The sequence below is a fragment of the Colletotrichum destructivum genome, chromosome 5, assembly GCF_034447905.1.
Source record: "Colletotrichum destructivum chromosome 5, complete sequence".
Lineage (NCBI taxonomy): Eukaryota > Fungi > Ascomycota > Sordariomycetes > Glomerellales > Glomerellaceae > Colletotrichum > Colletotrichum destructivum.
In genome coordinates this window covers 5,091,662-5,105,759 of record NC_085900.1, presented here as the reverse complement: position 1 = coordinate 5,105,759, position 14,098 = coordinate 5,091,662, and the positions used below count along the sequence as shown (strand labels likewise).

Below are 14,098 nucleotides of genomic sequence, written 5' to 3'. Positions count from 1 at the left end.
CTAGGGTTGCTTCTTCCAGCCAGCCTCGGCGTACGGTTCCACACGGGAAGTCCCGTTGAACCTGTTCTTCACAAAGTTTACAATCTTGGGGAAGTTGCGGCAGGTGTGCGGGCGGTCCGTGTTGATGTAGTTGGTTCCCAGCCCGAGACGGTACATGGATGGGATCGGTGTCAGGTCGGCGGTGCACACGAGCAGCTGCAGCAGCGACTCGATGCAGTGGTCCCTGTGCAAGACCCCATGGACAGGATTCGGGTCGTGATAGGCCTCGGGATGAAAGGCTTTACGAATATGGTCCTAGTTATATCGTGTCAGCGAGGGCCATAAGCACATGAGGGAGGGCCACGGTTGGGGACCAAAGGGTGGTGGTACTTGCCAGACAATGGATGAGGTGCATGACCTCGATACTGGTTGCGGAGGAACACAAGCGTCAGTCAAAACAGCATCTTTGACGCAGATGTTGATGACAAAATGGGAACGTGGCAGACGTACGTGGCGACGTAGCCTCCTGCTCTTGGTTCCCAGTACTTCACATATTCCGGACCCCATGCTTCTCGAGCTTCGTCCTCGGTGACGATGAAAAAGTGGCCTACATCACATCCAGACATCTGTGTTAGCAGCCGTGCAAGTCAATGATTGGCGGGATAGTCTTGTGTGTCATATTTCAGGTGCTCACCCTCGCCCAAATGAAGATTGTACCAGTTGATGTCGATTTCTCTGCTTGGCGTGCCCGTGTATTGGAGTCTTTGCGTTCCATCCTCTCGCCCAGGTATGTATTCGGTCCCGTCGTCCATGAAGCCTGGGGTACCCTCGAAAGTCGTTACTTGTAGCTCGATATGTTTGGCTGCTGCTTCTGTGATTGTGAACCGAGTAAGCCTATGGGTATCTGAGAGATGAAAACATAAATCTTATCGGCTGGAATAGATGCAATGACGCAAGACAGAAGCAAGGGACAGATACAAAAAAGGAGACAGGGAGGAGCGAGAGCAGACGAGATGTCGAGAAGAGAAGACTTACTGAGGTCCGTCGCGTATCCCGTATCAAACGACCCAAAGTAGTCCAGATATGGCCGCCTCGCAGTGAGCCAGGCCGAGAGCCCGGCGAATAGCACAGTGGTCGTGAAACATAGCCACGCGGCCCATCTCAGGCGGCGTCTCTCACGTCGCCATGCTGCTTGTTCATGGACCTGGTTTAGAAGCCGGGTTGTCTCTTCGTCGGCTTCCGTGCTGTGGCTTAGTTTGGGGATGGAATCCACGGACGACATCGTATCTTTCCTGATGACTGGTCTTTCTCTTGGGGGATGGTTGAACAGGACGTCGAGCAACTGACTGGCTGACCTGATGGAGTGTAACTTTATGCTGTTTTCGAGGTGCGGAGTGAATATTGGCACGGCGGCCCAGCGGCCCAGCGGCCCATTGGGAGCATGTATAAGCCTGATTGTGCCAAACTCAATCTTCAGAGTGGCCATCGTTGCACTTGTTCTGCTGTCTGCCAACTACAACCCAGGCAGATGGAAGTGTTGTCGTCTATCACAGGCAGCCATATCTGATGGCCATCAAGATCACTGAGATCATCATTCCCACCTAAGTAGGGCACAGTTATTCAAGGAGAAACAAGACTAAAACTGTTGCTTTGTGACATTCTCAGGCTAAGGTAACCATCTTTATGCAGAGAAACAGCACGTCATAAGAGTAATCGGGAATCCGTCCACTCAATACTCACCCCGGAGCGAGTGGTCCTCCGTGGCGCGATACTGCTCCGCAAACATAAATAGCAGCGCGTAGTCTTTACAATTGTGCTGATATCCCCAGAACTCGCTCCCACTCGCGTTGGCCTGCTTCCACTCGAGTGTCGTGTCACCCGCACACATGATGCCCTGGCGGAGATAGTCCCAGCACTCCGATAAGTGGGCGACGTTGACTCTCTCCACATGTCCATCCCGCGCATGGATGAATGCATCTCTTGCCATGTACTGGGACGCAGAGGTTAGTTGCCAACGGTTCCGCGCTCGGGAATCCCGGTCTTGGTCGACTCACCAGGCAATGCAGTTGGTGAAAGACAGATAAGCGCGCCTTTTGCTCGGGCAAAGAACGGTCTAGCCCTGGCATGTAAGGCAGCTCGCCATCGTCTACTGTCACGTTGATCCAGCCGTTGCCTTCTGTGAGGGGGTCAGAGATTGAGCAGGAATTGTATGCTTCTTTTCATACGTTTCGTGATTTGATATATAAGAAGGGCAGCCGGCAAACGCATGTCTCGGCTTTTGGGAAAGAAGTAAGGGAGATAGATACTCAGGATTGGGAAACAACTGTGTCCCTCCGAAGGATGAGGAACGACTCGACTCACTTGGCATCAACATGGCCCACCTGTCCTCGGTAGTGTCATTGGGCCCCTGGCCGAATATCGGTTGGGATAGAAAGATGTGTTTGTCGACCCTCTCTGGCGGCACCCACGGAGGCCGGCTCGGCCCATGGCGTCCCCGTAGAAGGATCGCGAGAGCGGCGATGAGCGCTGCGTTAAGCAATACGGAAAAGGAGAGCGTGATGGATAGTCTGGGAGACCATCTGATTCTGCCGGACCCCGCCTTGTGCTCCAGCAGATCCTCAATCTCGGGCTCCGCGGTGGCCTTTTCCGACGACAGTGACGACAATGACGACCGGGGAGATTTCTCCATCATAGCATACGCCATTGCGGCCTATCAGTGCTAACGGTGTATGTCTATCAAATCAAGCCCGCTCCGAAGAGAACGCAAGGGTTGAAGGGGGGGAGAAGTTAATAACAATGACACGAGCAAGTATATGGCTTAGATCTTCTCTCTCTCTCTTTTCCCCTCTTCTCTTCCTTTAGGTTCCTGCAACGTCTCGAATGTAAACTTTAACGGTGTGTTCATCGTCAGTCAGCTCTGAAGTGTACACCACACCCTGTCAGGTAGATTTTGAGATGCAACAACGTTCCGTTCAGCAGCAGTACAGGTTCATATAGCTCCTCAGGTCCGTGTCCGTAAGCGTACTGACATGTCTACAAGGGCCAGCTTTGATAGTCCAACTTTGCAGGTCAATTACCAGAAAGATAGAACTTACCACAATCTATAGCAGGTGTATGTGTGAGTAGAGGGTTGATCCCAGCGAATTGCGCGTTGATTCTATTGTTTAAAGCTGAGACGACGGCTTCCGCGGATCGTGGTTTGGGTCAAGACAACGTTAATTGTTTGATCTGATACGCGCGAGCAGGGGTGCGGTGAGGGGGTAAAGAAGCCCGTAATTTATTTTACATGTTCGAATTGGAGGGGTATCAGACACAAAGGCATACCAGATACGTTGTCTTGCGATATACGACGTATAGCCAACTTTGTTTCTTTCCCTACGAACTATGTGGGATTGCAACGACCGGCGATTGACACCAGCATACCAATGCGATCAAGGATCGGGTGGTGACCAAGACTATCGTCGTGTCCATCGCTTTCGCCGTCGCAGTCGACATCGCTCTCGTCAAGACTGATACGTGCCAAGGATCCGTGGCATAGCCCTGCCAGTGCAACCGCTTTCCGCCTATGCTCCACGGGGACGTCCCTATCAACCTTGCAATAGATGATGAGGAAAATGCTAGCTAGCACCAGGTCCTCCAGAGTTTGTCTTTTGAACCCGAAACACTTGCGTCAGCTCGTCTTCTAACAAAGGCTCTTGGGTTTGGGTTCTCTTGGCGTACCTCTCGAGCTTTGTGCCGGATGATGACGGGGAAAAGAAGCAAGGGATGGCGTCGATGAGCTGCTGGGCCGATTCCAGGCACGCCCGGATGCAGCACCCGCGTCCAAGGGCATCGTGATCATGCTCGAGCACGGGCTCAGAGTCAAGCCCGGCAGCGGCCGCGATCCACGGGCAATGCGTCAGGAAAACGGCGCGGTGGTACATGCAGAAGGCCAGGCGTGACGTGCTGGTGGGCAGACTGCCGTTGTTCCCTGGCGCTATCCGCAAGTTCAGGCCGGGGAAGAGCTCGACCCAGCGCCGAAGCTGGTCTTGGGACTCCCAATGGCTTTGCCTTCTGCCGCCACCAGGGATCACCATCTCGGAAGAGTGGGTGTAAGACGCCCGAGGACTGAACTGCCTTCTTAAGCAGCCGTGCATTACAGTCGCCAGGGAGCGTATACCCAGCAGGTCCTCTTCTGACCCGTGGTTTGAGGGGCTCGAGCCGTACATCCGGTCGCAGTCGAGCATCTCAGAGGACGTCAGCATCATGGACCAACAGTTGGCTTTTTGGGGAGGTCTCCCTCCTCTGAAAGTTTCTTGATGTGAAGCACACGAAAGAACATGGTCTTCCTTCTTATCAACGGACCTTGGAGGGCGGCGAGTCAAGAGTTAGCTAGCTGGCTTACCGGAGGCGCTCCTCGATCAAGAGCGTGAGACACGTCTAGCACGTACGAGTATGCCGAGCTGAGTGCAGACTCCTCATCATTGGCATTCATCTGTACCAATTCCAGTTCGCGAACATGCATGACAGCAATTGCCACATTCTCGGTGACAAGAGATGGTAAATCGCACTCACTGGCAATGGAGGCCTGAAGGTCATAAGGACTTGTCAGCAAGGGGGGAAGAGCATCGTACAGGAAAAGGAAGCAAAAAAGGGGTTCGGTGGAGTGAACTTACCATGAGCAAGGACAACTAGGATTGTGTAATATAGAACAAGTCGTCAGTTCACGGTCTCATAGAATCACTACCTCGTCACATTTTCCATACAATCCCTGCCTTTCGTTTCCCACACACTCTCTCTGTTACAGGACATGAATGGGTGGAAACCAACCTGGAGTTTCAACAGCTGACTCGGCAAACTTCTCACACACCCGCGGAAAGCAAGGGCGGCACGTAGTCGCCACGACGCCTGGACGCCGTCTAAGTCTCCGCCGTCGCCGTTGCGTGAGCAAGAATGTTGCTTCTGCTTCTGCTTCTGCTTCTGGACACCGCAACCGGCGACGACCGCGTCTCCGTGATGCCGCCGCCGGTAGAGATGGTGGTAATATGCGCCGAGCGCGAGGACGGCGCTTGCGAAGCCGCGGACGAGGTGGCTCGCGTCCGGCAGACGGGCCTCCTTGATCCGGGCCTCGATGGTGGTCTTGGGGATGAAACTGGGAACGCTTACCGTCAGCATGCGTGTCACGCAAGTCACGCTGCCACGTCACGAACTACGGAAGAACCCAGACGTACCTGTAGAAACAGTCGGTAAAGGCTGTGATATGTCGTGTGTAAGCGTCTCAACTCAGCATCAAATGTGATGAAAAAAGACCATGGTCCTTAGGGACATTCCTCTTTCTTTTTCCCCCCCTTTCTTGTCTTATGGGCACATCACAACATACCTGCAATGTACGCTTGCAGAGCCGTACCACTCTCCAGCGTCCACCAAGAGCCATCGTAAGAATATGACTCGCCAACCGGCACTAGGTCCGCGGTCCTACTGGTGTTTGGCGTCTTATTTTCAGGGGCGGCCAGAGCATGAGCAATTTCATGCTGATTCTTGCCGAGCGAGCGGCAGACAGCGTCGCGCAGTCCATAGAATGATTGCGAAGATGCGTTTATTCCATTCCGGCCCAGAAGAGGCGGCGTCGGCGGTGCTCTGACGCCTGCGAGGAGTTCGTCGTCAACCGGCTGTTGCTTTTCCGTTGGAGAAGCCACCTTGGGGGCCGCCCTGCAACTAGTTGGCGTTGCCAAGCCGTCGATGGCGGCCATGTCGGACGATTCGAGGAACTGAGACGGGCTCCCGACTTGGGAGGTTGTCCAGCCCAAGTCGACGGCCCATTCCATGTCGTCATCCGACGAACCGGAAGAGCTGAGGGCGGAGGAGGCGGCCCTCTCGATCGGCTTAGAGGTGCTCCATGGACTGGCCTGTTTCTCCTCGATGGTGGCATCAACATGGAGGCTGCAAGAGTCCAGGGCATAAGCAGCGTTGGCTTCATCGACTGAGAAGGGCAACGGGAACTGGCAGTCGGGACCATCCGGCAGCTCGTCAGGGTAGTAGCCTTGGTCCAGGCCATAGTTACAGCCGTCGTGTTGTAGTATCTCGGACCTGAGGTCGGGAATGCCTGCAGTGACGGGGCGAGGAAGGGACAAAAGCTGGGGGTGTGTCGTGAGGATATCACGGTAGTTGGGACCAGTTCCGAGCGGCGGCCCGTATCTGATGTCGACGTAGCCGTCGCCGGGAGCGTATATGGGAAAGTTGGTCAGCAGCGACGCGGGTCTTCGACGTCGGCGTGGGGCGTGATCCGGGTAGAAACACTGCTGCCCCGTCCGCTGGGAGTCGGGGTCCATCGTGTTGGCTCTTGGTCTCAACAGGCGAAAACAGCAGAAAAGAATGGCTCACCAGGCAGGTCAGACACGGTTGTCCCTTGTCGCCTGGAATGCGGAACGATGGGTCCTGTTCTCAGCCTTTGACTCAAACACATCAAGAGGTAGGGACGGACAGACATCGTGTCTTCTTGTCGCGGCACAGCTGACAGGCGCCACGACGACGTTTTTGCTCTAGCATCATGGTGTTTTCGGGGAAATCGCCACTCCGCTCGAAATTCTCTTTCCAAAAGAAAGGGATTAACTAGTAGAGCGTGCCAGTCGGGGTCCTCTAATCAACGATGCCCCAAGACTGGCCGATGCTTGCCTAGGTTGAGATGCTGTTGTTCCTTGACATACCTTGGGAGGCAAGCGACAGTACACCAGGCCGCGATGCAGTAGAAAGGATATCATTTATGTCTGTATATACATGCCGCAGTGTGCTGGACCTGGCGAAGCAGGACGAAGTGGGTGGTAGCTACTGTACGAGGGTATCCGGCGAATGTAAAAGCTCCCTGCAGTACGCGTTCGATTTTACCTCTAAGCTAGGTGTTATCCCGCAAGCTTAGGCCAGCTAACCCCCTTCTTGCCAGACAGATTGGCAAAGCAGAAATGAGGGAGCAATTAGCTAGAGCCTGCGTTGTAAATGTACAGCCTGCTTCTGGGCTAAGTAGTATGGCTGCACCTTAACAGTCTACCTAGCAGGGGTGTAAACCACTTGCTCACAATCACAGTGACCGCCGTACAGTACAGACAGTAGGAAGTTGAAGGTTTGGAAGCAAGATTCACCTCATGCTTCTTTCTCACTTCCACTTTTCCGTGACAGGCCGAAAGTGAAGGGAACTTTGTTTAGCCAGGGGCAGGGTTCACGACTTCGACCTTTCTAAACATTCTACCGTATAAGACTTTCAATAACCCTGCAAGAAGCTAACTCAGTTACACATCCATCCCCATAACTAGCAGATGGCTCCAGAGCCAGGAAGTAGTCCAGAGAGGCTCAGATGCTACCAATACCATCAGGGTTATTTCCGTTATGAAAGAGGACTTCTACAGGTAGTAGTTTCTAAGCCCCCTTTGTTTAGCCTTTGGGCACACCCAGTGCCTTTACAGTTCTGAGCTGTGCTGTAGAGGCTCGAGTCATTTGTTTCAGAGCGACTGGTATAATGTGCAGAGGTAGTACGGAGTGAAGGGCGTTCGAGTGGAGGGCATAAAACAGTTGATCATCATGCAAGAAGTCGACTTTTTTAGCAGTTTGATCCACCATAGGTTGGATTTTCGGGGTCAATCGACGCAAAGTGGTGATGATCGAGTTGGTGTTGTTGGTGGTTTGGTTCTAAACGCCCACCAGGGTTCAAGGGCCAGGGTGTCTACGGGCCGGGGGTTATTACCTGAGGTGGGACAATTGCGAGCATGGTGGCCTATGCCCGCGGGATCCGAATTTGTTTGCCGATTCCAACAAACCATGTGGTAAACTCCAACAAGTTGAACAGGCTATTCAACAGTCCTTGGAAAGATACAGCACAAAGTACACCCATCCAACCCCTGCTCTCAAAAAACAAGGCTAAAGAAGCTTCTAAGCAAGGCAGGAATAGGAAAAAGATCCGTTGTCAGGTATGCTTAATCCAACCAGTGGAAAATGTTTGAAGTATTTGTTAAAGAGTGAGTGGGAAGACCGGGGCAAGGCGGCAAATTCAGTTAACGCCGTCGCTATGTGATACATCGCCCAAAACAACCTTAGCAAACAAGCTTTGCGCTATCAATCGACTACCAAATATGGCATGATGTGTCAACGGACTTTTCCTTCTCTGTCTTAACGTCCTGATCGTTTAAGTTATAAGAAAATTCTAACTCTGAAGTGCCGCCACCAACCAAAGCATCAGATCGATTAGAGTTGTACATGGGGCAAGCAAGGCTTTGTATACAGGTCAAGGATGGAACTAGAACGTCGGCATGAACTTTTCTTGCCGGGTGGAAAACAACGCTCATGAGATCACCATGAACATAGTGCGGATCACCGAAGATGCCCGTCTGTCCGAGCAGAGTTTACTTTGGAGGCTTTGCTTCCAGCCGTTATTTTCGTAACTCAAACTTCCACGTTATCTCGTGCAGGAGGGAAGGATTGCTATGCCGTGTCGAGGACAGCCGCCCCCCTATTGGTAACGTTTAGTTTACGACAGCAGCGGCTCACATGGACATTATGGAATATCGGCTTCTCTTCGTCATGCTACTGCTTTCAACGGCCGCGGGGCTATTCGTCTGTTCAATGTGGAAAGATGTCTTGCAGCAGCAACAACAACAACAACATCAACATCTACAACAACCGCCGTCGCTCTCATCCTCATCCCCCCACTGCCTGAGCCTGGAGGACGGGTGGCGACTGGCGTCCGACTTTCAGACCCTGATCCGTAATTACTCGGCCGCCGCGGCCGACCGCCTCGTGGCTCCCGACGTGGTGGCCCACTGCGACGGTATGAATGCGCTAGCGGGCAAGCCGCTGGGCGCGCCGACGTACCGTGACCGAGACGAGCTCAAGGCAGCGTTGAAGCGGCAGAGCGGGCGCCCGACGCCCGTCACGCTGCGGACCGTCGACGTTGTCACATGCGGCACGGTTGTGCTCAAGTGGACGGCCGTCTTTGGCGAGGCGAGGCTTCCTGTCAGGGGCATCCAGATCCTGACCGTCGAGAGGGACGGTCCTGTGAGAGGCTGGGCCATCAAGACCATCGACACCGAGTTTAACAGCCTTGCGTACCTCGTCAACCTCGGCGGCACGTACAACATGCCGACCGATCGAGTCGGCCTTCAACCCTAGTGTGGTCAAGCGCTATGCTCATTCCCGGGTGCTTGGAAGGATAGGACTGTATCTTCGGTCACGATGTCGAAGGGGCTATCGTTTTTGACAATGGCTCACATCTCAAAAAAAAAAAAAAACCCCCCAGAAATTAAAAGTAAAAAGAAATAGAACACACCCAAATGAAAGCAGCCTCTAAAGGTTGCGAGGGCAAAATTAGTCTCTGAGCACAAAACAGTTACGATTGGAGTAAGTGAGTAAAATAGACAGCCTCGGGATATTTCCCGATGAATGTAAAGTCAATAGCGGTTGCGCTGTCTGATTCGTAGCCTCATTTGTGATGCCAAGTCCTTGTTGTTCTGCCTAAATATCTTTCGTCAGAAATAGCGACATCTTATCGAGTTTTCATTGGGCCCAAGATGCTATTTTCAACAATGAATTATGGGTAGATAGCATGTACACGCGAGAACCAGATCGGCTTAGAGGGATAACTTTCCGTTCGGCAGTTTTATATGCTTCTCGAAACGAGCACCACTTCTTCTTAGCCTCCGAAAAATCCTCCCGCAACAGTGCGTGCCGTGCTTAGTGAATGGAAAGTTCTGAGTGTTGTATGTTGCTTCTGGTGAGCGACGTTACTGATCCTCGGGCCAAACACAGAGAGCAGACAAAGTTGAAGTTCCGTTCCCCGCCCCTCGGCACCGAGCAGGTTGCCCGTTCTGGTCCATCGGCAGGGTTTCCGAAGACACTTTATAAAAGTAATATTGGAGACGCATGCCTATTTTGACCCGTCGTATCTCGGACAAAGGACTTCTCCGTCTCCCAAAAGAAGATGGAAACCCTACTGAAAGACATCTGGAGTCTGGAGTTGGCCACCCCTTCGGGTAAGGCACACACACCTCCTTTATGCCGCCTTCACACACTAAGCCTGACTGTTTCCAGCTGCCATCGGCTTGGACGATGAGTTCTTGTCTCTGGGAGGCGACTCGTGCAGTGCCATGAAGGCCGCTCGGCGGTGTCGCCAGGCTGGTCTTCCTGTTGCGACCGTTGACATCCTTTCCGAATCTACCATCAGCAGACTCGCAAGCTCGATCGAGGCCAAGAGAAAGGGCGCCGCCGGCGCAGACGGCGCAAAGGCCGACACCCCTGCCCGTACCGTCGAGCCCTTCACCCTGAGTCTAGACGGTTTGACGTTGCCGCCTGATGTGGACCCGGACAACATTTCCTACGCGGTGCCATGCACACCGATGCAAGAGGACTACTACTACCTGTTCTCGACGAAGCCCGCGCCCGAGAGGCCCGGGATCATGACCACCTGCTACGAAATCCTATTGCGAGGCGGCCAGGGGCCTGTCGATCCATACAGGGCGGCCAGGGCGTGGCAGGCCATCGTGGACCGCCACGCCATGTTTCGCACTCGCTTCGTGCCCCTGGCCGAGCTGGGCGTGGCCTCCTGCCGTTCCGGTCCGCTGCCGCCTGAGACGGTCATGCAGCTCGTGATGCGGCAATGGCCCGTCGACTGCGCCGTCGTCCACGTCGACTCGGATAGCGAGCAGGATATCCAGCAATACAGCGCGGTTCACACGGCCAACACGCTGTACCGGGCGAAGCCGGCCGCCTGCGTGTCGGTCCGCCTGTTCGTCACGCCCTCGGCCCGTGTCTACATGAACGTCGTCCTCTGGCACATCGCGGCCGACTTTGTGGCCACGGGCGTGTTCCAGGTCGACTTTGACCGCTTCTACCGCGGCGTCCTACTTGACCGCCCGGCCCCCGGCTTCGAACTGTACGTTCACGACCTTGGGCTGACGACCCGACGTGGCCAGGCCGCCGTGGAGGCCGGCACCCGATACTGGACCCACTATCTCACCGGCGCCGAGCCCTGCTGGATCCGGCCCCACCATCTCGGCGTCGTCGACTGGCGTCCTGTCCAACAATTTTCCTCCTCCCCAACCGCCTACTCGGACCCCGACGGAAAGGAGCTTACCTGCGTCACGAGCCTCGGCAGGGCCTCATGTCGACTGACCGTCGCAGGGCCGGCCGCCTCGTATTGCCGCGAGTGCCGCGTCCTACCCTCCAGGATCCTCAGTCTCGCCTATGCCTTGACCCTGTCAAAGTACACCGGCCAGGAGGATGTGTGCTTCTCCTACCTCGTCTCGGACCGCGACCGCGACATCCCGGACGTGGACGGTATCCTCGGCATGATGATCACCTACTTCTACGCCAGGGTCAGGGTGGCCTCGTCAACGCGCCTGGCCGATCTGATACGGCGCCTCCACGCCGACGACCTGGCCCACAGGAGACACCTGGTTTACCGCCCAAAAGACGTAGCCCGCGCCCTCGGCCACGACGAATCAGCCGAAGACCGTTATGGGGTGCTCCCCGTGACGAATGTGCGCTTCAACGACCGCCGGCTGGACATCCCAGAGGGGCTCAAGCTGGCGTATCGTGGCGTCATCAGTAACCTCATCCAAGAAGTATGTTGTGCACCAACATTGCCTCTCCGCATCTACTCGCGCCCCATTTTCTTTTTTCTTGCTTTGACACGAGTCATATACCCGCCAGAGTATGACTTATCATACCTTGTCATAAGGCCCTGCTAACTTGTTTGCGTGTGCGTCTCTGTGACGTAGTTATTCATCTCGCTGATCGTGGTGCCCGAGGCCGATGAGGAACATGTAACGGCAAACTTTAGGTTCAAGAAGCTATGGTTTACTGAGGAAAGCGTGCAAGCAATGGCTGACACGTACGCCCGCATCTTTCACGCGATTGCGTCAGGGACCTGCGAGACCGTGGCAGATGTTATGATACGCATCTAGATGAGCATTAAAAGAAATGGAGACGGCAACTTGCACGGAGTGGTAGGAAGTATTAGATACGAACGTTGATATGGTACGCTACAACATAACTACACTGCGGTAACTAGTGCCAGGGAGAGTAGTCAACGTACAGTCTGATACATGAAATATGTTGCTGTAAACATGGATTTCCGTGCAATAATATCTGCATCATCTTGCCGGTTCAAATTCTGTCTAGTCCGTAACATCAACATGTGACACTGAGCACCTGGCAGTTCATCACTCGACAGCCTAATGCTTTCTGCAGACCACGTGAACGTCACTTATAGAGGCGCAGGCCGTGTCATCCTCTATCCAGTCTCTCCAACCCTTCTGAAGCTCCTCGAGACTGATTTCAAGTCCGATGCAACGGGCATCGTTCTCAACGCGGGTGCGGGCTTCCGCGTCGGCGCTGGTGCGAGCGACCAGACCACCCCAATTCTCACGCTCCTCGCGTGACGACACGACCCAGGGTGCCTGGCCTACGCTGATGTCATTGCTTGAAAAGCCCTGAAGGAGTTAGATAACAGAATCAATTACTGTGTGAACACACGATCGGTTTCTTCTCTGCCATCGAGCGAGAGAAGGGGGGGGGCCTTACCGCCGCCATTGCATAGGTTTTGAGCTTCCTTCCAACGTACGGATCGCACCCCTTGGCCGCCATGATTCCGCTAATTACCTCGTAAGTACGGCGGATCTAGTACCGGTGAGATGGGTTGTGAGCCCAAGGGTTCTCAAGACATGACCCGATGGGAGACGCCTACCGCCTGGTTCTCTGGCCACAACATGAGGCACGCCCTGTCAGCCTCCTTGCAGCACACGAAGCCGCCGACCTTTACTGCGGACCGTAGCTCGACTAGTGCGCGAGGTGCGTCCGATGTGTGCATCACGACGTTGTGCGTGTGGGCTAATCGCATGGTGGTTTTGTCTCGTCAGCTCGTTTTTCTTGTGGTAGCAGTGGTCATCTTCTTCTTTCGTCTTATTTGTTTATGTTTTATTCTAATCTCGTTCAATATTTCCTGGCTGGTTTTACCAACGTCACAACCGCTCATGATGAGTTCGAAGCCGGGCTCGCTGGCCGTAGGGGCCAGGTCTAGGGCATCCCCCACGGCGAAGCGAACGTTGTGCACATTGGCTTTCTGGGCAACGTCTCTGGCCTGGCTGATTACGGCCGGGCTGCCGTCGATGGCCAGGATGGTCGCCGAGGGGTAGCGCCTGGCAATGTCCACGGTGATGCTAGCGGGGCCCTACGGAGGGGGAGGTTGCGAGGCAAAATGGTAAGCATGAAGAATGGGAGCGTCCGTGTCTTTCGGTGTACATACGCATCCAACGTCCAGAAAGGTGAAATTGGGAGGGAGCGAGTCAAGGATAGGGTTGAGATAGGGCACCGAGTTGGCCATGGTTCGGTTGGAGATGTGAGCGTGTATGGTTCCAACACTATGTCCCAGGTAATTCCTGGTCACGTCCAATCGAGATGGCATATTGACACGAAAAGGTTCTGTCTAATGGGAAACGAAAGGTTGTTGGTGTGAGGACAATATGGGAGTGCTTTGGCAGAAGAAAAGGCAAGGAAGCGGGTGTTGTGGCTTTTAACCAATATCGCCCATGATGCTTCATATTAGCTGTGCTACCAACATTGTTGGTTCAGCACACTTTTATGAATCATTGTCGTCTGTGACTAAGAAGCGTGCCTTGCTGCGGTTGGATAATTCTTCCAAAAAAAAAAACATCTTTCCCATGCCCATGAGTATCGATGTTTACTGTAGTCACTGGTGTTGACGCTCTCTGTAAAGCGTACTGTATGAAACTATTCACTCAAAGCTGGCTAGTCGTAGCCCGGCGTATCACCGTCGGAGGGCTCATCAGCTTGGTCTTCAATTTGCAACACGACTACCCTGCAAGCACGGCAAGTCATCATGAATCGATGCCCGGTTGACACGTCACTTGCCGAGATACCCTCCGCGAATGTGGACATCACGGACTCCGGAGAGTATGGCAAGGTTATGTGGGCTCGTGAAAAGCAAGGCTAGATTTGAGTATCCCGGCATACGAAAGAGACGTGACGAGCTAGAACCAGAAACTAGTCCAATGGAGTTTACAGGGGCCGGGCGTTTGATTCTCTCGCTTTTATTTAAACTCTGTGGAACAGGCAGTCCGTCATCTCAGTCAGCCCCCCC

The 14,098-nt window shown here is 54.0% G+C and overlaps 6 protein-coding genes across 6 annotated transcripts; 2 read left to right on the top strand and 4 right to left on the bottom strand.

The window, feature by feature from the left end:
* CDEST_09107 (Putative mycotoxin biosynthesis protein UstYa) lies at positions 1–1,261 on the bottom strand (the record flags this gene model as incomplete). Its single annotated transcript, XM_062925266.1, has 4 exons — positions 1–294; positions 486–586; positions 674–850; positions 1,015–1,261. The coding sequence occupies 4 exons, from the start codon at positions 1,259–1,261 to the stop codon at positions 1–3; spliced, it is 819 nt and encodes a 272-aa protein (XP_062781317.1).
* A 447-nt stretch (positions 1,262–1,708) lies between these two features.
* CDEST_09106 (Putative mycotoxin biosynthesis protein UstYa) lies at positions 1,709–2,683 on the bottom strand (the record flags this gene model as incomplete). Its single annotated transcript, XM_062925265.1, has 3 exons — positions 1,709–1,969; positions 2,034–2,155; positions 2,341–2,683. 3 exons carry the CDS (start codon positions 2,681–2,683, stop codon positions 1,709–1,711), a joined length of 726 nt encoding a protein of 241 aa, XP_062781316.1.
* A 678-nt stretch (positions 2,684–3,361) lies between these two features.
* CDEST_09105 (uncharacterized protein) lies at positions 3,362–6,287 on the bottom strand (the record flags this gene model as incomplete). The annotated part of the gene is made up of 6 exons (XM_062925264.1): positions 3,362–3,626; positions 3,700–4,307; positions 4,364–4,546; positions 4,789–5,110; positions 5,190–5,211; positions 5,339–6,287. 6 exons carry the CDS (start codon positions 6,285–6,287, stop codon positions 3,362–3,364), a joined length of 2,349 nt encoding a protein of 782 aa, XP_062781315.1.
* Positions 6,288–8,499: 2,212 nt separating this feature from the next.
* Positions 8,500–9,111, top strand: CDEST_09104 (Putative NTF2-like domain superfamily, SnoaL-like domain-containing protein; the record flags this gene model as incomplete). Its single annotated transcript, XM_062925263.1, has 1 exon — positions 8,500–9,111. The coding sequence occupies one exon, from the start codon at positions 8,500–8,502 to the stop codon at positions 9,109–9,111; it is 612 nt and encodes a 203-aa protein (XP_062781314.1).
* Positions 9,112–9,919: 808 nt separating this feature from the next.
* On the top strand, positions 9,920–11,903 carry CDEST_09103 (Putative Condensation domain, phosphopantetheine binding ACP domain, ACP-like superfamily; the record flags this gene model as incomplete). Its single annotated transcript, XM_062925262.1, has 3 exons — positions 9,920–9,971; positions 10,030–11,561; positions 11,718–11,903. The coding sequence occupies 3 exons, from the start codon at positions 9,920–9,922 to the stop codon at positions 11,901–11,903; spliced, it is 1,770 nt and encodes a 589-aa protein (XP_062781313.1).
* A 270-nt stretch (positions 11,904–12,173) lies between these two features.
* On the bottom strand, positions 12,174–13,402 carry CDEST_09102 (Putative Methyltransferase domain-containing protein; the record flags this gene model as incomplete). Its single annotated transcript, XM_062925261.1, has 5 exons — positions 12,174–12,431; positions 12,523–12,618; positions 12,686–12,828; positions 12,955–13,168; positions 13,244–13,402. 5 exons carry the CDS (start codon positions 13,400–13,402, stop codon positions 12,174–12,176), a joined length of 870 nt encoding a protein of 289 aa, XP_062781312.1.
* Between the last annotated feature and the right edge of the window lie 696 nt (positions 13,403–14,098).